We start from the raw sequence: 24054 nt of genomic DNA on the forward strand, positions 1-24054 counted from the left end.
CAATCAGAACTCATTATCTAACAATGGAGATAAGATGCTACTTATTATGTTATATTATGTTATTTTGTTATAGACAAGATAGGTTTATTGTCCTCTTAAAGGCCCTATAACGGCTATACTTGATTTTATTTTATTTTTCCTATGGGATTTGATTATTTCTTTGCCCTTCAGTACATTGCAAAAATTTACATTAGTGCATCTAATTATATAACCTTTCTTTCATAAATCATGAACTAGCTATTGTTCCTTGAAAGTTGAAAACATGCTTCTTCCTTTCACGATTTGGGATGTTAAGTAAAGTAAGTAAAAGTAAAGTTTGGAATAAGTTTGGGCCACAACTAACAATTTTAAAATTACGCCCTAAACGCATTCAAGCAACAAAAAATTAGCTTTTGCAGATAAATGTTATCATATTGGATTTATATTACTGTACAGTCAATATTGCCTTGGTTCCAGGCGATGTCATCACTCGGCGTCACACGGTTGAAATGTCAGAGCATTACAGAGACCAGCTGGCCAAGGCCATCTATGGGCGCCTCTTCAGTTATCTGGTCAACTGTATCAACGAGTATCTCCAGGGCCAGGAGGACAGCGTTGAGTATGTTGCTATTTTCTGCATTCAAGTCTTTGTTTTTGTCTGATTTCAATCAAAAGGGCAAACCCCGACACAAAATGAATCTGTCATCACTCAAAAGTATTCAAGCCTTGGGGGAGTGACAGCCTCAGTTCTGTCGCACATTTTTAGTGGGGCAGCTTTGTGGTTGTTTATTTTGTAGGACATGGCCCAATGAGCTTGTGCATTGAACACTGAAATGGAACAACATAACATGCTTGCAATGGAGGACCCAGCCAAGGTTTATAGGGAGGCTCTTAACACATAACAAGGCCATAGGATCCTTGATGTTGTTGAGGCTGGGACTCTTATCTCTCCCAGTCAGATAACCCCTGCCTTAGGAATGTGTTTGTTTACTCCACTTGTTTACATGAGACCGCAAATATGTCAGAAATGTGTCAATGGCGCATGCTCTAATTCACATATTACACTACACTACTATTAACCCCGTACAACTTGATTAATTGTTTTTTTCTTACAGCGATCCGGCTCTTGAAATCAGCATTTTGGACATTTTTGGTTTTGAAGGACTCCAGCGCAATGGCTTTGAGCAGGTAGGGCACTGCTTTCACCTCATATAACATTCTGTCAACATCGGCTTAAATTGTCCTCTACAGCTAATAAAGGAGGCACGGATGTGGCATTGCAGCTAATCTAAATCAGATTGTTGAGATATTTGCAGAAATATGTCCATGTGTAGTTGTAATGAATGGGGTGAGGTCTGTGGCGGGTGTGGCGTCGCGCTCGCTTGTCCTCGGATGAACTTGGGCCAGATACAATGTCTGCTTGTGTGTGAAGATTTGAGCGGAATTGGCCGCCTTCGACCTATTGTTAGTGTTTGTGTCCCTGAGTCCATTGTGCTGATGACTGTGTATGTAATTGTAAACTAGGTTGGTATGGCAAAATCACTAATACTTTTTTGTGACCTGTATCCGTGTAAAAGTGTTTACAAAGGAACAATGCATTTAGACCTTCATCTTTTAAGGAGTTTCACACTTCAAAATAGTTTTTTGTTTTTTTTTAAACAGTTTGTCACTTTTAGTTTTCTGCTATTTCTTCTATTAACTAGAAACTGACACACAGTTGAGCATGTGAAAGTATTCCAATGAATGTAGTAATATAGTATAGTAAAATGGTTTTAAATCTTTTCACACCAAATATCAAAAGTATTGTATTATCGGTCTATACTGTAACTACATTATCTGAGGTTGGGTTGAAAGAAAGGAAGAATGAAATAAAATTGGCTCAAATTCAACTAATTCTATAAACACAGATGGGTCCGAGTGCCACCTGAAACGGTTTACTCTGACCTGACCCGTACCACTGTTTCATAACCATTGTTCTTTTTTTGCTATTGTTATGGTACTAGTAACAGTGTATCCATTTTTCCACATAAAAATTTCACTTGCAAAATGTTTCGATTGCATGGAGTCCTTTAGATCTTTGCGGCTCACCTGCTACTGTATATAAATCTGACATGTGCTCATCATGCCCCCGGCCTTTATAGACTTCTCTATCGTAAGAGCAGCAGGGATCAGGCTCACGAGTCTGTATTTCACTGTATGTGTGCGCCTGTGTGTGTGTGTGTGTGTGGGGGGGGGGGGGGGGGGGGTTGTCGGGTGTAAATCAGGCCATTCATCGTGTTCATGAGGCTAAGTGCTTATTCTGCCGCTACTCCCAGCTCACACACTCCCTCTGGAGCCACCGGCGCTTTCATTAAGGCCTGAGTGTGTTTGGCTTTGGCCACGGGGCCAGTGTGTGAAACGGAGATCAGTGCGTGGCCTCATTCTACCTCTGCGTGGGCTTTAGTCTGAGTGGATGTGAGACACTACATGACCTTTCACTGTCCAAGTCACTGAAAGGTTAGGAGCAAATGTCACAACAGGAGAAAAAGAAAGGGAGGGGAGGGGACTTTTTTACTGCCGCTAAATGTTGAATGGCTCTAACAGGAAGTTGATGGAATACTATTTGCATGTATGAAGAGGAAATTAGGGGGTTTACCTTGGGGAAATCCTCTAGACAGGATATTTATGTGCATGTTCAAAGTCTGACTCGAGTTGCTTTTTCTTAAAAACTTTGGTTAAGCAAAGGTGTCAGCTATTTTAAACATCCCCGATTATCTGTGTGCCTCGGGTTCCATTCAGTTTTTCCGTTTGAATTGGATAGGATTGACACATTAAAGTCTTAATGTTGCTGCTGTTTTTTCCATAACAAGCCCATGTTAAATTAAATACCTTTATATTTTATATGAGCATCTTTTACCACGACAAAACATACAACTGTTTATATTTATGTCATTATTGTAACACAACCTTTAGATCAGTATTAAGCAATTATAGCCGTCTTTTGCATTATGACACGGTTCACGTGATGCACAATGATAACGACAATAGTAAACAAAGCCTCTCTCCCTGACGTGTTTACACAGACAGAGCTGGCACTTTTCAAAGACACAGCGTGAGGGCGGTCATTAATGCTAGTTAATTAGAGATCTGTTTGTCACCAGTGAGTTGTACCTGCTCAGCACTCTGCTAATGAACTAACTCAATCAACCACCTGCTGGGACCTCCATAATAACGGACTGGGGCTGAACAGAGCATCAACAGACAAACAACACAATAACATAGATATGATGTGGGTCATAATTTAGTCACATGTCGTGAATCCTGCATTAGTACACAAAGATAACTAACTAACATTGCAATTGACGGTACATGAAATTACATTTTAGTTTGATGTGAAAATGATGTGAAAGTTTCTTTGTCCTTTTTATTACCTCTGCAAAGTTTGTAGTAGTGGATACACATAACCCCCGAGATGCGTAGCAAAGTGAATTATTAAAATGGCACGATGCCCCTCTCGAGTTCACGAGGATGTGGAGTTCAAAGAAAGTTGAAGCCAACCTGCTGCCTCCCACTGCTGATGTTTCTCCTCATCTTTAGTACTTACTCCCTGCATCAATGTGACAAGTGACAGTGTTGGCCCTGCTCCACAGTTTCACAAAAGAAACATGATTTGGTCGTGCCGTGACTGTGACTGTGGGTGAGGGAAAGTTCACGTTTAAGTACCATCTCTAAAGCAGTCCGTGATAGGCGAACCACATGGTGTTTTGAACTGGTCCTTGTTATTTGAGGTTCTACTATCTGAACAACAGACTTGGCAAGCTTTTTTTTAGGAAACGTGCTAATTGGGGGAATGTTTTGTGCGTTCCAGCTTTGTGTGAACATGACCAATGAGCGTCTGCGTGAGTACGTCTCAGAGGTGCTATTCCAGCAGGAGCAGGCCGAGTGTCAGCAGGAGGGCATTGCTACGGAAACACCCTGCTGCCCTGGCAACCAGCCTGTGGTCCTCGACTTCTTCCTGCAGGTACCGACGTCTTCATTCACTCCCCCTTCACTCTTGGCCAGTTTTTAAAGTAATGGACAATAGAACACATTTAGACTATCAGGCCCTGTCCACGTTGAACCTTTTATACTACTGTGCATTTTAGTTATTCCTTTTTGCTTCTCTGCAGAAGCCTCAGGGGCTGCTGTGTATGTTAGATGAGGAGAGTCAGAGTTTACGGCCAGCAGAGCAGACTCTTTACAAAAGGTTGTCGGCCCAGCTGGACTCCAGTCCCACACACGGGCTTTTTCTCACCACTAAAGACGGCAACGGAAACCCTCCTCCCAAAGACCATGGCCCGGCCTTCACTGTCAAACACTACGCTGGACAGGTGGGTCTGTTGAAAAAGATCTGATTGGATCATTTTGTATTTTGTTCAACAATACTGTGATATGCAACCTTCTGTAACCACTCTATTTCTTATGGAAAATCTGGTTTGGATGTTTTTTTTCTTTTATTGACAAGATTTCAGATTGTATTTTATTTTTTTAAGTATTCAATAGGAAAAGCAGCACTTTCATTAATATAGTTGAAGAATGTAGAATATGTAGACAATAAGCCTTTACAAAAAAAAATGATCATAATTATCACTCCTCTCCACCACCACTTAAAAAGGTTCCATTTAATTTCTCCAAATGTCAAACCCTGCTTCAAACAATGAGCTGAAATCGATGGCCCATAGTGTAGACTGGGATTTGATTGAAATTTGGCGCAGCTGTAAACATTGCTCTTGTGAAATGTGTTTTTGTAGGTTTCCTATGACCTCACTGGATCCTTAACCAGAAACAAGGACTCTCTTCCTCAGAATCTCTTGTTTACGATGAAGTGTAAGTACCCAGTGAATGAGACACATGTGAGCAGACTGCCCTGTCAAAACACTCCATCACAAAGATACTCACAAAACCTCTCTTTGTGCTGCTGCGCCTGTGCCGTTATGAGTGTGTGTTTCATCCATAAGCAGCAGACAGCGGCCCGTGTGTATATTGTCTGTGGACGGTGCCAGATGTGGGCTGTTGTGGCCAGTGGGACACAGACGGCCGTTGTGTAGCTGCCAGGCTCGCCTTGCGTCTAGCAGCTTAATTGCTATAATTTCCATGATGAGGCTAATCGTCTAACGCTAGCCCTTTACTCACTTGGCTGCTGTCCCTCCACCCCTGTGCCTCATCGCCGCACATGCTTTCATCTTCATACGCTCTGACTTACATAACACAGTTCATGTTATGGACCTAATCCCACAGCCGTTTAAATTTCAACCTTAAATCCAAGTGGTGGACACTGGACAGAGAAATCTATATAACGCAACATTTTGAAGCTTTTGGTAATTGCTTTGAATGTAAAAGCGCCATTATTCCTAATCTTTAACTAATTGGCTGCTCGAGTTTGTTTTTCTCTGTAAGTGGCTTGAGCTTCCATCTTCATCCCATCTCTCAATGCTGCTTCTGCTGAGAGCAGAGCCACGCGCACACACATTGACACACGCGTGGCTTTCTGAATGAGTTCATTGTTGTTTTTATAGAAGGATCCACGTGTCTTTGAGAGGCACGGCCCACCTCCCTTTGTTCCAACTGATGCGTGCTCTGAGGGTACAGGCAGTACACTTACGCCTTGAGCCCACCTTAAGCCCACCTCTGATCTCAGGGACTAGTCTACTCTTTATGTTTATGTCACCATTTTCCACGTCTCTTCTCTCTCCTCCGCCCCCCTTTCAACCAATGGCTTTGCTTCTTTGCGCCCCCTTTTCTCCCACCTAATATGTGTTCATGTGTTTCTTTGTACCCGGCAGCCTCTGAGAGTGTCTTACTACAGCAGCTCTTTCAGTCCAAGCTGACACAGACTGGCTCGCTGGTCCCAGCCGCACAGGGGCGCGTTGGGCTGAGGGGCTCTAGAGCGGCCTTACTGTTTCACAAGATGTCCGCAGCTGCTGTAGTGTCCACCTGTAGCCTCCCCCAACAGCCACGGAGATATCATGACCTTAGCAAGGTATGGTCCGAAAGCTTTAACTGACGTCAGTGGAAACCTCTTAATGAACTCTCTGGCCAACAGCTACTTTTGTAATTTAAGGTCATTGTTCAAGGTCAAGTTCTCATCCAAAGTTAGTGTAAAATAGAATTGTCATTTAAATAGTATTTGCTTCTATGTCTGTGCAATGTAAAATTTGCACATGATACTAGATTTTCATTTGAAGTAGGACTGTGAGACAGGGGACCTCTGGGGGTCCAGCCTTACATCCCTTTGGCTCATTAGGGAATAGAGCGGCAGCTTGAATAAGCCCCCTCTCACCTCTGTCCCTGCTGCCTTATTAAGGGAACATAAGGCTTACAAAAATACCAACTACTACTGTATGTCTGTGTGTGTGTTGTGAGCTGTCTCAAACACAGTTTTCCAGATATTGATTGTGTCGTTTCAGATGCTGAAGAAGAAGGGATCAAGTTCCTTTCTGCAGAGGCTTGAGCGCTGTGGGCCAGTCACGGTTGCTGTCCAGTTAAGGGTAAGGATTGTATACACACACAAAAACATAATTTAATATGGAAATATATTATATTGTTATGTTGTAGCTTGTATGTGTATGAAGACTAATACTGTCAATGTATGTTCAACAGTCAATCTCAAACAATGTCATGTTTGAGATGTGTACTCCATGTATACTACATGTATAAACTCCATGTATACTATATGTAGTTTATGTAAACCTTCTGAAAAAGCATTTGAGCAGTTTATGATGACGCATGAAGGATGCACTGTGGTTTACATGCCCTGGAAGTTTAGGCTGAATGAGCTCTGTGTGTTGCACAATCAGAGTTGTGGGCTTGTGGTCGACTATTTCCTCAGGGACTGGAAGAGAGGAGGCTGAAGAATGGTGGCGTACTAGGCCAGGCTGAAAATGCTGCACATGAATGAACAATGAACAACAGCCAGTGAGCGCCATGAGGCTGTTTGGAGGCAGGAGTCTGCAGTGAGAGCTGGTAGTGACGTGCGGACTCAGGGCTGAGGTGTTGACCATTGTACTGGGGGGAGTGTGCTGCATGCTCTGACGTCAGCTGAGCTGTGTTGGAACACACATTAAGTGTTTACATGCAGCCTGGCTGAGTGACCTTGGAGGCAGCATCTGAGAACTTGAAGCTACCAACCATTTATAAAACTTGCTAGGATTACTATTTTAATTCATGAAGTACTGTATCAACATGTTTCAATGTTTTTAGGTTTTGGGTTTGCACTTCTTCACATTGTTAGAAAGCCAGCAGTTTGAGTTCAGAATGAAATGTTAATTAATGCTGAGCAAACATAAGTAGTTCTCCATGAAGTAACTACTTGCTTTTTCCTGTATAGAATTCACTGTCGGAGCTGATCAGTAAGTTGCAGTCTTGTAGCCCTCACTTTGTGGAGTGCGTCCGCCCCAACACCAGCGGTCAGCCGGACACCTTCGACAGTGCGCATGTGTCCTCCCAGCTGCAGTACATCGGGGTGCTGGAGATGGTGCGCATGATCCGCTATGGCTACCCAGTTCGAATGTCCTTCCTGGGCTTCCTTAGCAAGTGAGTTCAACTGGAATGTTTCATATGACTTTAGACATTAGAGTTTCAATGATATATGCCTCTGACTCCTATTTCACATACCATTCCAAGTCATTTCAATCATTTATCATTCAAGTTAGATGAAACTTTGACAGGATAATTAATGGACTGTTACAACATATATTTAAACTTGGACTACAGTGTTATGCCCGTTAGGCTGATATACTAGCAGAGCAGATTGGCAAGTCACAGCAACCCTTTTTGTCAGAAGAACAGAATGACCTTCAACGGCTGTTTTAGTCTTTGATGCGAGTCCAATGATGAGACACATTTCTCCTGTCAATCGAGCAGACATATTAATGGGACGTGCGTTATGTCTCCCTGCCCTGGACTCGCCATCAGTCGCAGATGTAAAATGTTTCTTTGTTTTGCGAGTTGTATCTTTTATATTCTTTTATATTCTCAAGCACATCAGCCTCTCCAAATGTCATTAAAATGAAAAGATGTAAATGTGTTGAAAAGAAAAATGGCCATTGTCTAACTAATGTGTGTGTTGGTATGAAATGAATGTGAATCCTTTTTGGAGGTGCAGGCACTAGCGTGGTTACATGATGTAATACACACATGTCCTGCCCCTGTCCAGCCTACTTACTGCATCAGGTATGAAGCTGAAGGTTTCATAGGGCGCCGCAAAAGTCTAGTCTACAGCCTGCATTTAGAAACACAAGATCGGGCCCAGAGTGTGGTATCAATTAAGGAAGCTGTCAGATAGAGTCAATGTACCTCAGAGTCATTGTACCTCAGATAGAGTCAGTGTACCTCAGATAGAGGCAGTGTACCTCAGATAGAGTCAATGTACCTCAGAGTCATTGTACCTCAGATAGAGTCAGTGTACCTCAGATAGAGTCAGTGTACCTCAGATAGAGTCAGTGTACCTCAGATAGAGTCAGTGTACCTCAGATAGAGTCAGTGTCCCCCATAGAGTAAGTGTCCCTCATAGAGTCACTGTACCTCAGATAGAGTCCGTGTACCTCAGATAGAGTCACTGTCCCTCAGATAGAGTCAGTGTCCCTCATAGAGTCACTGTACCTCAGATAGAGTCTGTGTACCTCAGATAGAGTCTGTGTACCTCAGATAGAGTCAGTGTCCCACAGATAGAGGCAGTGTACATCAGATAGAGTCAGTGTCCCTCATAGAGTCAGTGTACCTCAGATAGAGGCAGTGTACCTCAGATAGAGGCAGTGTCCCTCATAGAGTCAGTGTACATCAGATAGAGTCAGTGTCCCTCATAGAGTCAGTGTCCCTCATAGAGTCAGTTTACCTCAGATAGAGGCAGTGTACCTCAGATAGAGTCAGTGTCCCACAGATAGAGGCAGTGTCCCTCAGATAGAGGCAGTGTACCTCAGATAGAGGCAGTGTACATCAGATAGAGTCAGTGTCCCTCATAGAGTCAGTGTCCCTCAGATAGAGGCAGTGTCCCTCCATGATATCCTGTATGTTCACATCCAGACTGCACTCACTGAAGTCAGATAAGGACACTTAAAGTTACCCATTGGCACTGTAAAAGCTTGATGCACTCTTTGTCCTGATGTATGCATAGGAAAATAATACAGTTTATTTCAACTTGAGTGAGACCAACACACAGTGGCAGAGCCAGAGGATAAACTGAAATGCAAGGTCTAGACTTTGATGTTTATAGCGCTCTCTCAAAAGCATATTTTTTGCATTTCTTCTCATAAAATATAGTTTTCTCTCTGCCGCCTGAAACAAAATCTCTATTTCTTTGTTTAATTTCATGCACAATAAGATTTAGCCTGTTTTGTTGTTTCTGCATCAAGTGTCTGTCTCCATCTCTTTCCTTTTGAGGATAAAAGGATTAAAGCGAACATTCCTGGCAGATAATAAAGGAAGACAAAGCTTGTCACATGATCCCCAAAAGTTTCCACTAGACGGCTGTAAACATGTCCACTGCACCAGCATGTTTTTGAGCCACACACATAGCCATAATGTGTATTGTATGTCTATAATCAGTATTTTAAAAACCCCATTGTAAACATTTATTTTTTTATATATTTTGGTGCTGATTTTTTTTTTATATATATATATATATTTTTGCCCCAATCTTACACAAATACAGCAAAAGCATAACATGAACATCCTATAAGAATCCTTCACTGTGAATTGAATCTCTGCAGACGTTTGAAAACTGTTATATGATTCCAAAATAGAAACGAGTTCAATCCTGCTGTTCCTTTGTGTTTTTGATGGGTATTCCTGCTCGACCCAGGAGCCCATTGTCCAAGTTGTAATTGAGATTCCTGCCAAGGGTTGAGCCAACATTTGTGGCACTATCTCTCGACGTGTGGGAGCATCGCAGTGTCGTGGAGCCGTGTAGTAGGCGTGGGTTAATCTCTTTGTTAGCAATGCGTGTGGCCAGTAGATAACATGGCATCACAAGAGACGGCTGATTGCCACGCAGGAAACCCTAACCACTGCCTTGGCCTCGTGTCATTCGGTAGAGCTAACAGCAAACCTATTTAATCAACTGTTACTATATTTTGCATGGCTTCCAATTCTTCAGTGGCAGAGTAGTTATCATCCGTCACTTGGATTTTATTTAGGAATTGTACACTGTTAATTTAATTAAGCATACAACGTCTAAAAAATGTCATTTCTATTGCAAAGTGGAGAGCGGAGTGAGCTTTTTAAATCAGCATGGGGCAATGTCTAGCAAAAACACTAATGTACATTCAACAATTGAGGCAAATTGAGGCTCATTTATACCGGTTATAAAACTAATCAACAGCATGGACTGAGAAAGCAGGACAGTGTCACAGTGCTTTGGGTGTTAATTTGTCCTCCAATTATTGTTTTATTCATCTGCTCTTTGTTCAGCCTTATGTCAGGACTACTCTGTATTTATATGTATGCCACTGCATCCTGCTCCAAAGGCAAAAACATGCTCCTTGATAAAATTTGTTTTGCAAGTTTGACCTTGTCTAGCACAATCTTCTTATGTAGTTATTTTGGATAAAATTGAATTGAAATTTGCAAGAAAGTTACGTATCTTTGACGTCCAGAGAAGGTGCCTCTATAGGTTGTTATTGCAACTAACGTGAAATTGTCCAAGCTGTGAAACCGCCTAAGGGCCAAAGCAGCTGTCACTACCCATGCACACCCTTTAACATTAAAAGATCCTAGATTTATTTTTCTCAAACCAATTTCATTGAAGCTTTGATCACCCAAGAGATGATCACTGACTGTATTATGTCAGTTCCCTTTCCTTCTGTTAATTTGTCATCTTTCCAAAAGGCCCCGGCTCTTGACTAATGGAAATGACAGGCCAATAAATCACACGTTAATCTGGAGGTTACGATATCGTCACAGGCACAAAACATGACCACACAGGCACAAGGTGGATCCACGCGGGCCACCTCCCTCCCTAAGCTGTAGTGGCTGCCCGAAGCGAATTACATTAGTGTCCTGGTAACCCGAGTGATTTATGAGGAAATCTATTTTAGCGTTGCTTTTATTTGTCTTTTATGATACGCCATGTGTTTTGTTGCCAGGTTTATTTTCTGCCAATGTGTGAGGTCAAACCCTTCCACTTGAGCTTGTTTCTGTAAATTCAACTGCTCGTGAACCTCGTTATGTCTTTACTGTTATCAAACAGATGAAGAGGACATCAGTATTCATTGGACATGTCACCAATGCTTCTCAGAAGATCATGTTATTTATTTATGTGTCCATTTCAAGCTATTTCTTATTACATCACATATTTCCTTAATATAGCCACCAATGACCATACAGTAGTGTACCAGGCACCAGTGGAAAAGTTCACAAATCAATAAAAAAAAAAAATTCTAATGGTTGTAGTTGGTAAGGATACAAAAATATGTACATGAAAAATACATTAGGAAACATATTTTATATAAACATAAGTGTAAATTAGCTCCAAATAGTCAATTAAAGGCATCCCTTATGGTGGCACTCATAGAACGCTTTGAGCATATGACAGCTGAGACTGGGAGTGACAGACAGGAGCAGCCTCTCAGATAAAGTGACTTGTTTAAATTCCTGTGCCCCCAACCTTTACTACTTTTGTGGCGCTCCGTTACACCGGTCACTCCTGACTTTAGTGTCCCGCTGGTGTCCATTTTTACTGTTATAAAAGCGGTTATTGCATTTCTTTGACTGTGCGTGCCACTCCCCAGGGTCTTCTAAAAGTAGGGTGCATCGATGGTTTTCATATCCTCTCCGGGAAGGTCAGCGGTTTACAGAGTCCCTTTTGTGTTTTATGGGCCGGGGGGGGGGGCAGCGTGTGCACTGTGTGTGGGGCTGCTATTACCATACAGAGAGCGGGTGAGGCAGAGTTCAGGCAGACCCCACTCCAGCAAATCAAGCACTGGCCACAGCGACGGGCACTCGCTTTCTCAATATTGACAGCGGCAGTGGTTTATGTTTCCAGCCATCTGCCTGTCATGTTTGTCTCAGCGCATGGGTCACGCCATCAGATGCTTCTCAGTGATGATTTTTCTTTTAATGGCTCTGATTTTGGAGAGCTTCTTCCTTCTGTATCAATCAATCAATCAAAGTTTATTTGTATAGCACCTTACAACAACACAAGGAAGACCAAAGTGCTTCACAGACAGATAAAACAATATTAAAAAATCAATCAATCAAATAAGTGTGATCTAAGTCTTAAAAGCTAGTTTGAAAAGATGTGTCTTCAATCTAGACTTAAAGAGGGACAGCTCTGTGAGAACACGCAGACTGAGGGGCAGGCTGTTCCACAGTTTTGGCGCTACAACCCTGAAAGAACGATCGCCCCCTTCTGTACACCGCAGTCAGAATCTCTGTGGGATACATATTACTTCTCATCATGGCAAAGTTAGTGGTGAATTTGAAAATAAAATGACAAATCTATATATATCCTTTAACCACTATCTATATATAAAACAAGCCGTAGCGTGCTATAAATCATACTGCCATACTGCCTGGTCCCAGACTTCAAACCTCTGTCTCCGTCCAGCTGACCGCTCACAGCAGCGGTTGTCCACAGCAACACCAACAGGGACAGATGCTGTGCCGCGCTTTGCTGTATGACCCCAATGACCTTTTTGAACCGAATTGTTGTTGTCAAAATAGGGGTTATACTGAATGGCTCCACTGAGCGTAAGAGTTGGGCAGGTTCAGTTAACATATGCTTTCTTTGTGTTTTTTTCTTCTTCCAGACATAGAGACCTGGTTATTCCTACTCTGGGAGACAAGAAGAAGCTGTCCGCAGAAGAGAGATGCCGGTCGGTCCTGCAGCAGTGCAAACTCCAAGGCTGGCAGGTCTGTGTCAGTATGCGCCATGCCTACTCCTCCGTCTCTATCAATAGCAGATTTTGCCGAATGACTTAATCCTTGACCCGCTATTTAAAAAGATCCTCTGGAATCTTTGACAACTCGTTCCAGCTGTCCCGCCTCATCATCATTCGCCTCACACCGCGCGTCACCCACCCCTCGGCCCCCCACCCCTCCCTTGTCCTGTCTGCCAGACTGCTGTTGTGTCTGAGCCCATGACCCCCGTAGGTCACTCTGGGCTCCTGACTCGCACACGCACACACACTCCCTCACAATGCTCCTTTAGACTTCTTCTGTTCAACTTTGCATCAATAAGTATGGACTGGTCTTACAAGTAGCATGTGTCGGAATGAATTGTGTCCCTCCATCCGTCCGTCTGTCTGTCCACAGCACTTTGTCACTCCCAGTGGCTGTGCACCTGGTGCGGACTGACATCTGTTGTAGCTCAAAAAGCCCCTACATTGAGGAGGTGATTGGTAACATGGCAATCCTCCAGCCTACTCCCCCTCAATCATCTTCACTCTCTCACTGCTCTACAAGCCACTTTCTCTTCGGAGATGGAGGCTGTCAGTTGTTGTTAGATAAAAGCCGTAATACAAATATTTTAAATGTGTGTTGTAGATGGGCAGCAGTAAAGTTTTCCTGAGATACTGGCTGGCTGATCAGCTCAATGATCGCTGCTACCACCTTCAAAAGAAGATCATCACCTGCCAAAAAGGTAAAAACATGCATTACTTATCCAAATAGCATTTAATAAATTCATTCATCAATTTTATTTATTCATACTACGCAGTTTGGGTGACTCATGTTAAAAATGTTCCTTCCCTCCGCACAGTTGTTCGAGGTTGGCTTGCCAGACGCCGGTTTCTTCGAAGACTTCTGCTGCTACAGACAGAGGAGTGCGCCTTGCAGCAGTTCCTCAAGGGGGCAGAAGACATGGGGCTGCGAACCTACGACCAGCTGGTGATCCAAAACGCAGCAGATATTTCACGTGAGAGTGACCGCCTTCGCTGCTATGGCAACGGTGTGGTCAGCGCGCTCAGCAGCAGTCCGCCCCTCGGAGAGAGGCCTGAGCCAGTGGGCAAGGAGGAGGAGCAACCTGTGCGGAGGTCAGTGGAAATGTCATCTGAATATTATGTGAATATTTAGGTCAGTATTAAACTAGATTCATAATGGTTTTAAGAGGCTCTCAAAGGGGCCTTAGTGAAGTTCATTTCATCTTCCATCTTAATAGAAATGCAATTTTCTTTTAGTCAATGAAAGACTATTAGCTGGGCTGGCATCTCCAACGGAAACATGTAAAGGTAAAGAAAGTGTTCACAATCTATCATAGAAAAGGCACGACAATTGAACCTGTGTTGCCTTGAAGGTGCACTATCCAACCGTTTATGTTAAAAAAAAGTATTTGTGCGTATTTGACCTTTCAAATACGCATGACGCTCCATGATGAGTTGTTTTTAGGATGTCTGGTAAGTTGTCACTGCTGATTGAACCGTCTCCATGGTTTTTCATGCATTTCCTTCTGAAAACCTAAAAAACGTGAAATAAAATTGGTCCTCAAGCATCATCGGGGCCACTTGGATGGAAAGTAAAGGCGCTTAGTTAACCACTCTAACAGCCACTGGGTCACTGAAAGGTCACATACGCACTACTATCAATTTTCTTTTAACATGCAAAGTTGCATAGCGCACCTTTAAGCCACATATGAGGCCACAAGCCCAAGTTTTACTATTATGTGAACGTGCCCTTCCTCATTTGAAAGGCTTTGAAAGGGATTGTGATTTTTTTAAGTTGGATGCAGTCAAAGGATCAGGCAAACCAATGTATGGAGCCCATTCTGCTTTCATAGACAATCATCTTGAGAACAAAAACATAAACATTTACAACTTTTACATCATGTAAATATTTGTAATTGTGAAAAAAACAAACATTTTTTTTTAGATCATGTTTATGGACATGGGTCGTGTTTGTGAATATATATTATATATAGTATATATTATAGTATATATACTACCTGAAGGCAAAAATAATCAAGAAGGAAGACAAAACTACAATAAAGCAGACAAGTTTTCAAATGGGAAATATTTAAAGTGTGAAAGGTTCTTTCTTTTACATCTTAATAGCACATCATCATTTTTGCACCTGTATAACTGATTTAAACAAAGACAGTTGTTAAAAAGAACGTGTTCTCCACATCCTCTCATAATGACATTTTCCACAACATCTGTTTGTTTGCAGTCTGTCTATTATTCCTAATCCTATCCATTATCATCATAGACAAAAACGTCTTCAGCTCCACTACTGCCGCTCTGTCAGCCTATTCCTCTGTGTCTCTAAACCTGTATAACATCGACTAGACGTATTGTCATTCTTGTTTTAACTCTATTTGTAACGCAGCACACTTTTACATGTGATTGCGATTTCTGTTATTTGGTTATAATTAATGACTCTATGAAGACACCATTTGCCTTCATTATCACTGTATACACTGTTTGGAGTGTGCGCGCTATGTGTATTTTGAGATTAATGTTGTCACTGTATCCGCGTGTGCCGACGGCTTTTAATTGAGACTCGCATGATGGATAGGGAGATAATGAGCCGCATTATCAGATGGTATAAGGATTGTGTTGCTCGTATGGAAAGCTATCCTTATCTCCACCTCCCCCATTGTAACGTAATGTATTGCGCCCAGAGAAAATTGAATAACGCTACAAGCTGACACGAAAGGGTAAACATAATTATATGATAATAATATATGTTATATATATCATTTTATATTTGAAAAATGAATTATCTCAGAGTAGCATTAATAAAAGTCTTGTTTATTTGATTTGTTTAGATTGAATTTTTGCATCATGTTCATAATGTATTCTATTATTGCAATCAAATCGATTATTATTCTGGTGTAATACAGTGGGGAAAAAAAGTATTTGGTCAGTTTCACATAGACATTCTATTGGATTTTGGCCAAATACTTTTTTTTCCCCACTGTATACACTGTCTGACCAAAAAACTAGTCGGCATCTGGATGTAACTAACTGTGCGACACAATGTGCACAAACAGTGAGCTCAGCTACGTGAACCTCCTGCATGGCCAGGTTATTCCCTGATGGCCCGGCCTATTCCATGATGACAATGCCATGATCATTGGGCTCACATTGTGAAAGAGTGGTTCAGGGAGCATGAGACATCATTTTTACACATGGATTGGCCTCGAAAGAGTCCAATCCTTGGGATGTGCTGGAAAAGGCTTTGTGCAGTGCTCACACTCACCCATCATCAATACAAGATCTTGGAAGATTAATGCATTGGGTGGAAAATAATATTTTGACGTTGCAGAATGTTATTGAAACAGCAAATGCTAATCAAAGCTAAAGGCAGGTTGGAGCATGTGCCTTTTTCTTTATTGGGTCGGGCAGTGTAATTCAAGCATTATTTCCAGAATTAGATGTAAAATAGAACAACATACACACATTTATCATGATTAAAATACCTTTTTTATATAAATGATTGCATTTTATCTCAAGCATTTTGTTCTATTAATAACTTCGTACCTCTGAGTTAATTGAAATGAAGACAAGCAGAAAAACATTCAAATAAACTTGTAGAATTTGAAGAGATTATTTTTAAAAGCATGTTTGTATGTTTGTGAAGGATTAGTATTTCCTTCCTGTAACATCTGCTGCTGGGACGGGCAACATGATCCACGGGGCTCTAAACTGGAGGAGGGGTGTCACTGGGCGGACCGGGATGGGAGTTACCGCAATAAGCTTAAACACGATCAAATCCCAAACGCACCTTAGCGTTTAGCTAAAATATAAAGTGTGATTAATTTCTCCGCAGCTGTTTAATATGCACCGTGCCTCGCATCCAATCATCCAGTGTAGACGAACCACACCCTCCCTGCCCCCTGCCTGCATTTGAGGAACCAACAGATGGCTCGCTCGGATTAGTGAGGGAAATATCAAAATGGATGTTAGCAAATTACTGCAAGGAGATTAAAGTTAGTATGATCTCGCTGGCCTTTATTCCCCAATTGGCTTTCTTAGCTTATAATCATGATGTGACGCTTGAAGCTGGCTTTTTTTTTTTGACAGATATTTTGATATGATTAAGCCAGTTTGTTACAGTAGCGTACTTTTTCCCCCTAGAACTAAAATCAAGACGTTTCAATTTCTAGTTAAGGGGTGTTACAAAGTGATACATTAAACACATAGCAATAGTCCTAATTTTCTCATTTCATTGTTTGTTGGCATATGGTCTGATCTACACATATTTGACGTGTTACACTATTTTCTTTCCCTTCTTTTTATTTCCAGAATGGTAGAAAAATGTGGCAAAGCGCCAGAAGGTTCCGCTAATGGGGGGGCGCGAGTCATACGCCACTTTCGCTCCAGTTCTGTGCCAATCCCGCTCGCCATGGAGACCCACAAACCCTCTCTACAGCAGGTAGCGTACAACAGCGAAGAGGCGGCGGGAGGGGCGGGCCTGTCCTCCCCGCGCAAACAGCCCCCACCCAAGCCAAAGAGAGACCCCAACACGCGCCTGAGTGCGTCTTACGAGGCGGTGAGTGCGGGGCTGACCATGGCAGCCAAAGAGAGCCCCACTCCAGAGGGTTACGCTTCGCCAGCTGGAAGCCCCCCCAAGTCCCAGCTGTCCCCCACCGACCCCTCAGGTACTTATACCTCCGTCCCGCACATGCACAGATGGTCTGCGTTTTCAGTCACTTTAAAGCACTTTGACAAGTAATGTATTCTGTACATTAAGAATATATATGTGATATGAGAAAACTAGGCAAACGATATTCCAGTAGTGATTTGCAATTCAAACCCATTATATTGAGAGGAAACAAACAGTTTTTAATCATATAAGAACCAAATTGTCAAGGGAGATGGTCAGTAAAGGCGTCAAGCATTAATTATTTAGCCATCTCTTTCCATGTTAATGTTAATTATTAGATACATTGATTAGATACATTGCTTGCAGTATTTTGATTTTACATTGATTACAGTCTCAGTTAGATGAAACCAAATCATCCTCCTCATTATTGGGTGTAGAATGAAGAGAGCTATAAAATATGCAACTCTATTTTGACACACAGCAAATGACGAATTAGTGATACATTTTATCTCCTGTAGAGTGAATATTGCATTTGCTGATCACTATAAATTCTCTACTGTTCAACCCTTATTTCATGAAGGTTTTTGTTTTCCTTCCAGCCAAGCCCCGTCCTCACAGCGACGACTACACCACCATGAGGAAAGTGCCACCCCCAAAACCTAAACGAAGTCCCAACACTAAGCTCTCAGGGTCCTATGAGGAGATCAACGCCGTGGCCCCACAGCTCCAACAGCTGCGGCCGGCCGACGTAAAGCTGGCTCTGCTCTCCCGTGCAGGGGGATTTGGAGGGTTAATGCATAAAGCCGCCTCCGTGGACGCACCACACGGGGTTTCACTGAGCCTGTTCCATTGCCAAGACGAGGAGGACGTGTACATTGAGATGTTCGGGTCACACCCGCGCTCTAGGAGTCTCCAAGAGCCCCCTGACAGCCCTGATTTAAACGACTCAGAGGCAGTATATGAGGAGATGAAGTATGATGGCGGAAACCCTGCCCCTCTGGTGAAGAAAACTGCCAAAATCGAGGCCCTCAGTTTGGGTCTTGTGGGATTAACTACGTCACTTCCTCAAAAGGGGGACAGCAGACGCACCAGCGCAGGACTGGGCGCTGTAGAACCTGCCCCGTCTCAGACATCTTCTAATAATGGTCTGACTATGCCGCAACATGTAAAAGATGGCTGTGACATCCCTGCTCCATTCCCCAACCTCCTCCCTCACCGGCCCCCGCTCCTGGTGTTCCCTCCCTCACCCGTTACCTGTTCCCCGGCCTCAGACGAGTCACCTTTGACCCCACTCGAGGTCAAGAAGCTGCCAGTTTTTGAGACCAATCTGAACTACGCCACCGGTCCGGACAGTCCCCTCTCTCCACAGTATTCACGCCAGCGGGCCGACTCTTCGCCCAGCCTCACCGTCCTGATGTCAGAGAAGAAGCCAACGCCCCCGCTCACCCCGCCGCCCGCACCTCCTCCCCCGGCGATACCCCCACCTCCGTACAGACCGCCGCCTTCGCACTTCCCCTTCCCCCCCGATGCGAGTTTCCTGTCTTTGACGCGAGCATCGTCTCTAAGTTCGGACTCCCCTAAACCTGTGGTGTCACAAAGGACAGGCGTGGAGCCCCAGGGGAAGCCACCACCCTACTCGCCCGTCAAAGCGCCCCGCCCGGAGCCCAGAAGGGCGCACTCCTGTTCGTCCTCGCCCCTCCTCTTCAACCCGGCCAATGGTAGACCCCTCACCAGCCCGCTAGATGAACTCAATACCTTGTTCAGCTCCGGACGCAGCCTGCTGAAGAAGCCCACTCAAGGCCGCAAAATGAGAGATGGAGGTTTGTCGCTGTTCAGTAAATTGGAAAGACTCCCACACAAACAAAATAGGCTACACAGCATTAGAGGGTGAAATAACAATCATTTGAATTAATTACATTTCATCTTAGGAGTTCATTATGTTTCCACTATTTATTACTGTGATGAGTGATGATCAAGTTCTCAGTTTGCAGTGTGGCGAGTGATTTATTGTCCGGTCTGTGATCAGCACTGCAGGGTGCTATTCTCACATGAGTGAGTGTCAGTAAGTGTATTGCTTTATACACATTGCCGCAAAAGTCAGCTTGACGAAGAACAGTTTTTTAAATCATTGCTATTAAGATAAATTTTAGGTTTGCTCTTGTAATATTCTGCCTGTAAATGAAATTACGCAGCAGACCATCATATTTGGCCCACTTGAGGCGGACTATTTGTTATCCTCTTCAGCGCTGTGCCCTTTGGATGCAGCTACTGCCCCTCTCCATGTTAGTTAATGAGGTAGGTGGTGTAGCCCACTTAGCTTCACATGACACCGCAAGCATTTTATGGCCAGGTTGTTTGGAGGTGGATGCGCTACATGCGGTACACATACACATTTTGACACTGATGTAAAGGTTGACCTTTCCTAAAGGGGGACAAACCTATTCGTCACACACAAGTCAATGTATTGGGAGGGTCAGAGGTTTGAACCCACTAAAACATTACTTTGAGCTGCCTCTAGAAATATTAAAGTTTTATGGTTTATAACAGGTTTCTTAAAATTACATGGACTGGTATGGAGTCGTCATCGGAGCAATCACCTAATGAAGCGGTGAAAGGGTTATGTAAAGGAAAAGACCACAGAAGAAGCACGGACATTGAAACAGTAATTATGTGGTCGACCGAAATGTATCGTTTTGAATTAGTAGCATTATGTCATATTAGACGAGAACCCTTCAAATGGCAGCTGGTGCGATAGTAACAGGGTCAAAGGCACTGCAGACTCCAGTCCTTATAAGAGGCGGTATGAGAGCAAGTGCAAATGCTGACCAAAGTGTTCACGTGATACCGGTCTGTGATTCAGTCTTCGTCAGCACTCGGACCTGCGAAAGAAAAAAGCACAAGCGTCATGGAAAGAGCAAAGCAGCCCTTCGGGTTCACAACCTCGGTGTTATTCTGAGTGGGCAAAGCAGAGCGGTCCACTTAGATCACAGAGCGCCAAGATGCCAGAGGGCTTAGCGGGATGGCCTACTTCCGTTCCCCCTCAGCTGTTAAATGGCCATGTGTGTTACCTGATGCGTTTGGTGGGGTCCGGAGGTTACGATTGCTATCCCAGACATTCCTGTAAAGAGCAGCTGACTTGCCCTCCCTCATCTCCTCATCCGTAGGGAATGATACAAACGGGAATGCCAGGAAGAGACAGGCAGGTGGTCTTGGCGGGCTTTAGCGAATAAGTCATAAGATGCTGTCATCATCAGCTTAACTTCTGAGACTCCTCTGGATATGCAAGAAAAAGTGAATGCAAATCCAGATACTCCCACCTCTTGGGTCTTTTTCGATAGTAGAAGCCTTACATGAACTTCCCAGTCTACCAGCTGTTTTCAAACACACTCACGAAGATCTCCCAGAGGACTAGAGTTGTGTCGGCTAATTTTATTCCCGGGTTGTTGTGACCATGAGTCGACGAGGATGTATGTAGCAGCTGACCTTTTATGTGTGTAACCTATGAAAAAGTCAACGGGGTGGGCTGAAAGTGTGCCTAAGTCCATTGTTTTGCTGTGTACTTAGCTTAATATTTTTTTGTTAATTCACATCAGGATTCAACTCGAACATCAATCTCCCCGGACGAGAAGATTATGCCTCCGCCCCCACCTCACCTTCCCCACAGCTGCAGGACAAAAACGCCAACAACCACACACCCCACTCCACCACCCCCGCGCCAATGGAGAATGGCAACCAAATCTCAAATGGTAAAGTCTGAAAATAGATACAAACTTCTTTTTTTTCCTTTTTTGTGTTATTGCTATGACGCAGATTTCATTCACGTTTATAAAAAGCCTGGAGAATGAGAATGTTTGACGCACTTGGAGGCCTTGAGTTCTTACCTGTGAGTGTGGGAGGATGTGCCGTCACGTTTGCTCTTTGTAACAGCCTTCCCTCTTTGTGTTCTCAGGGTCGTTAGAAGAAGAGACTCACAGCAAGTCCAACTCCTCCAGCATTCTGCACCGTCACATGGACAGCCACCACACACAGGTAGCATTCAGTGCAACCAACTGCTTTTGATCGAGAATTTACCTCTTTATCACTTTGATCATTGCGGCAACTGCAAAAAATGACACATCCCGCTCACTAATTTATAGTTTGTGAGTTAAAATCTGAGAAACCTATAATATTGTACCATTCATTGTAGATGTATGTATGTAAGTCTAGGTGAGGGGCGGCAGAGAAGAGGAAAGGCAAAGACTTTACAATTTAGACATTTTCTACACTAAAGTACTCATACTATGTGCACTTTAGCCAACTTCATCATAGCTTATGAGTACAACTACGTAACTTGTCTCTTAAAGAACCTGTTTATTGGCGGTTATATACTCACATTACGCCATGAACAAATATAGCAAAGCGACATTTTGTTTTGGACTTGTTGACATTTAGAGCGGGAGCTGAAAGTGGCCCCTTTTGTAGCACTCCTGACACGCGAGCTTTCCCCGGCTTCAAAGACGGGTGTACGGTTACTGGATTGAATTTAACTTGCACAAAGTCACATGAACACTGTCAAAACCAAACATCCAGGCACACAAATAGACCGTATTATGTGGGGCTGCTAATGACTAACCCTGGGACGTGCCCCTAGTCATTCACAGGGCAAACAAACAAGAGACACACTCACAAAGGAGTCTGGGAAAAGGAAGATAATTGGATGCTAATTAGGGACAAAATTATACTTCTTCAAAAATTTGTATTAATCCAGTACAAGTCCTGAACAGCGTTAGCTTTTGACTCTTGAGTAAAAATAAACCCTAAAGTAGAAACTAGTTACACTGACACCCACTCCCAGTAGCACAACTTCCACCTCTATAACCTCTATTATCACTACAATAACAAGCGCTACTGTTGTTGGACTACATTTCGCTATTGGCACGATAGTTATGTGACTGAGAGCCATCAAAATGCCCTTAGAGTAAACAACTGTATCTAGAAAGGACATCATATCAACTCAGTTATCATTAAGACTCTAGTATACCCTTTTGAAGAAATGCTTAAAATGCTTAAAAATGAAAAGCACTGTGTTTCTGGAAATGTGTTACCTTGAACGATGGCAGGGGCCTGACTAATTAATCCTTTTATCATTATTGCACTTTGAATTCCCCATCATTTTCAAGTGCAGGCGACTCATCCTTTCCCGCATCAATAATGTCACAGTGTGTAAAATGTGACTCCACTTGCCCTTAACGGAAGCACCAGGAAAAGGTGTGGTTTATCCGTATGGTCACTTAGGTCACCGTTTTTATTATCGGTGTGAGAGGCCCCTTCTGTCAGCGCATTCGTGTATGTTAATATTACGGCCGGAGACTTAAAAGCCCTACATAAAAATTAGCTCTTACCTGAGATGAGCTTCTCCATCACGCTCACACAGTGCTTTATCTTCCAGCGGGGTCATCTCAACTTCTCTCCGTTCGGGGCGGGTGCTGCCCTGTAACAGAGCAAAGGGGTGGACAGGGCGCTACCTTCAGCTCTGTCCGGATTAGGGATTGGTGAGTGTATGTCGTACCTCTCCATCCGAAGCAGCAGTGATTTTCTTGGACATAGTAAAAACATCTATATTACATTTATTGACATACGTGTATTTTGGACCAATTTGAAGTCGACCCAAATGTTTGATGAAAATCTTGTTAAAAGCCCCTGATTTGAATAAGGAAAACCACTGCTACTGCTACTTCCTTGTCATGCTTGTTTGTTTAAAGATGGACTGGAATTCCCCACTTTGTTTTCTTCATTTTTGAAAACTGCAGCTTCTCAATATGGCCTCATCTGTAGTTTGTCTTAATCCTCCAATTAAAATGAGCTTGTTTTCAGATGAAAGCTGCCGTTTTGATCATGTCTTTGTGGTTATATCACCATCACCTCTTTTATTTGTTTGCGATATGTCTGTGTAGGCTGTCAGGTTGTCGACATTAAATTAATTGTGCCAACTTTAAGCCCTTATAAAAATCGCATCTTATTCAACTTAAACTGGCATTATAAACACTTTATTGCATTAGTTGAACTTTTTTTTTTTAATTGTATGCTGAAAAGTTGTTTGATTCTTTTAATTTTCTTTTGAATATCAAAACCTCTCCTCATTCCTCTGTTACATTGAGTGTTTGCAAATCTTAAAGGAATAGGCCACTGTTTTTCCATACTGAAAATATGTTCTTACCTGAGCTTAGACGAGTTGATGCGTACCTGTCTGGTCTTTGTGCATGAGCTCAGTCACACACAAAGACTGAAGATGTTGTTAGCATTTAGCCTCTCCTCCGCTCCTCTATGGGGCCAAACGGGGGTGAAGTTAGAAGCGACCAAGCTCTTCCACGTTTCCCCAGTTACGTGAGCGTTTACACAGTCCAAGTATAGTTACACAAAATTAAACATGTTGATTTTCATTGACTCCTTACCCCTTTTCATCCGCTTAGAAAATCGACATGTTTAATTTTGTGTAACTATACTTGGATCATATAACTACTCACGTAACTGTATTTAAATAGTGGAAATGTGGAAGAGCTTGGTCGCTTCTAACTTCACCCCCGTTTGGCCCCATAG

The 24054-nt window shown here is 43.0% G+C and overlaps 1 protein-coding gene across 3 annotated transcripts in view; it reads left to right on the plus strand.

Annotated features, from left to right (window-relative positions):
- Nucleotides 1-24054, plus strand: part of myo16 (myosin XVI) — a 73713-nt gene that overhangs the window by 46468 nt on the left and 3191 nt on the right. For all 3 annotated transcript variants that reach the window (XM_079563206.1, XM_079563205.1, XM_079563204.1), the window contains exons 20-35: nt 457-598; nt 1095-1167; nt 3827-3979; nt 4128-4328; nt 4749-4824; nt 5781-5977; nt 6405-6485; nt 7325-7530; nt 12744-12846; nt 13480-13576; nt 13694-13967; nt 17178-17533; nt 18078-19298; nt 21072-21224; nt 21428-21507; nt 22907-23009. In XM_079563206.1, the coding sequence (XP_079419332.1) occupies nt 457-598; nt 1095-1167; nt 3827-3979; nt 4128-4328; nt 4749-4824; nt 5781-5977; nt 6405-6485; nt 7325-7530; nt 12744-12846; nt 13480-13576; nt 13694-13967; nt 17178-17533; nt 18078-19298; nt 21072-21224; nt 21428-21507; nt 22907-22954 (3461 nt within the window). In that variant the 3' untranslated portion in view covers nt 22955-23009. The remainder of the gene's footprint in view (nt 1-456; nt 599-1094; nt 1168-3826; nt 3980-4127; nt 4329-4748; nt 4825-5780; nt 5978-6404; nt 6486-7324; nt 7531-12743; nt 12847-13479; nt 13577-13693; nt 13968-17177; nt 17534-18077; nt 19299-21071; nt 21225-21427; nt 21508-22906; nt 23010-24054) is intronic.

Source organism: Gobius niger, assembly GCF_951799975.1.
Source record: "Gobius niger genome assembly, chromosome: 9".
NCBI lineage: Eukaryota > Metazoa > Chordata > Actinopteri > Gobiiformes > Gobiidae > Gobius > Gobius niger.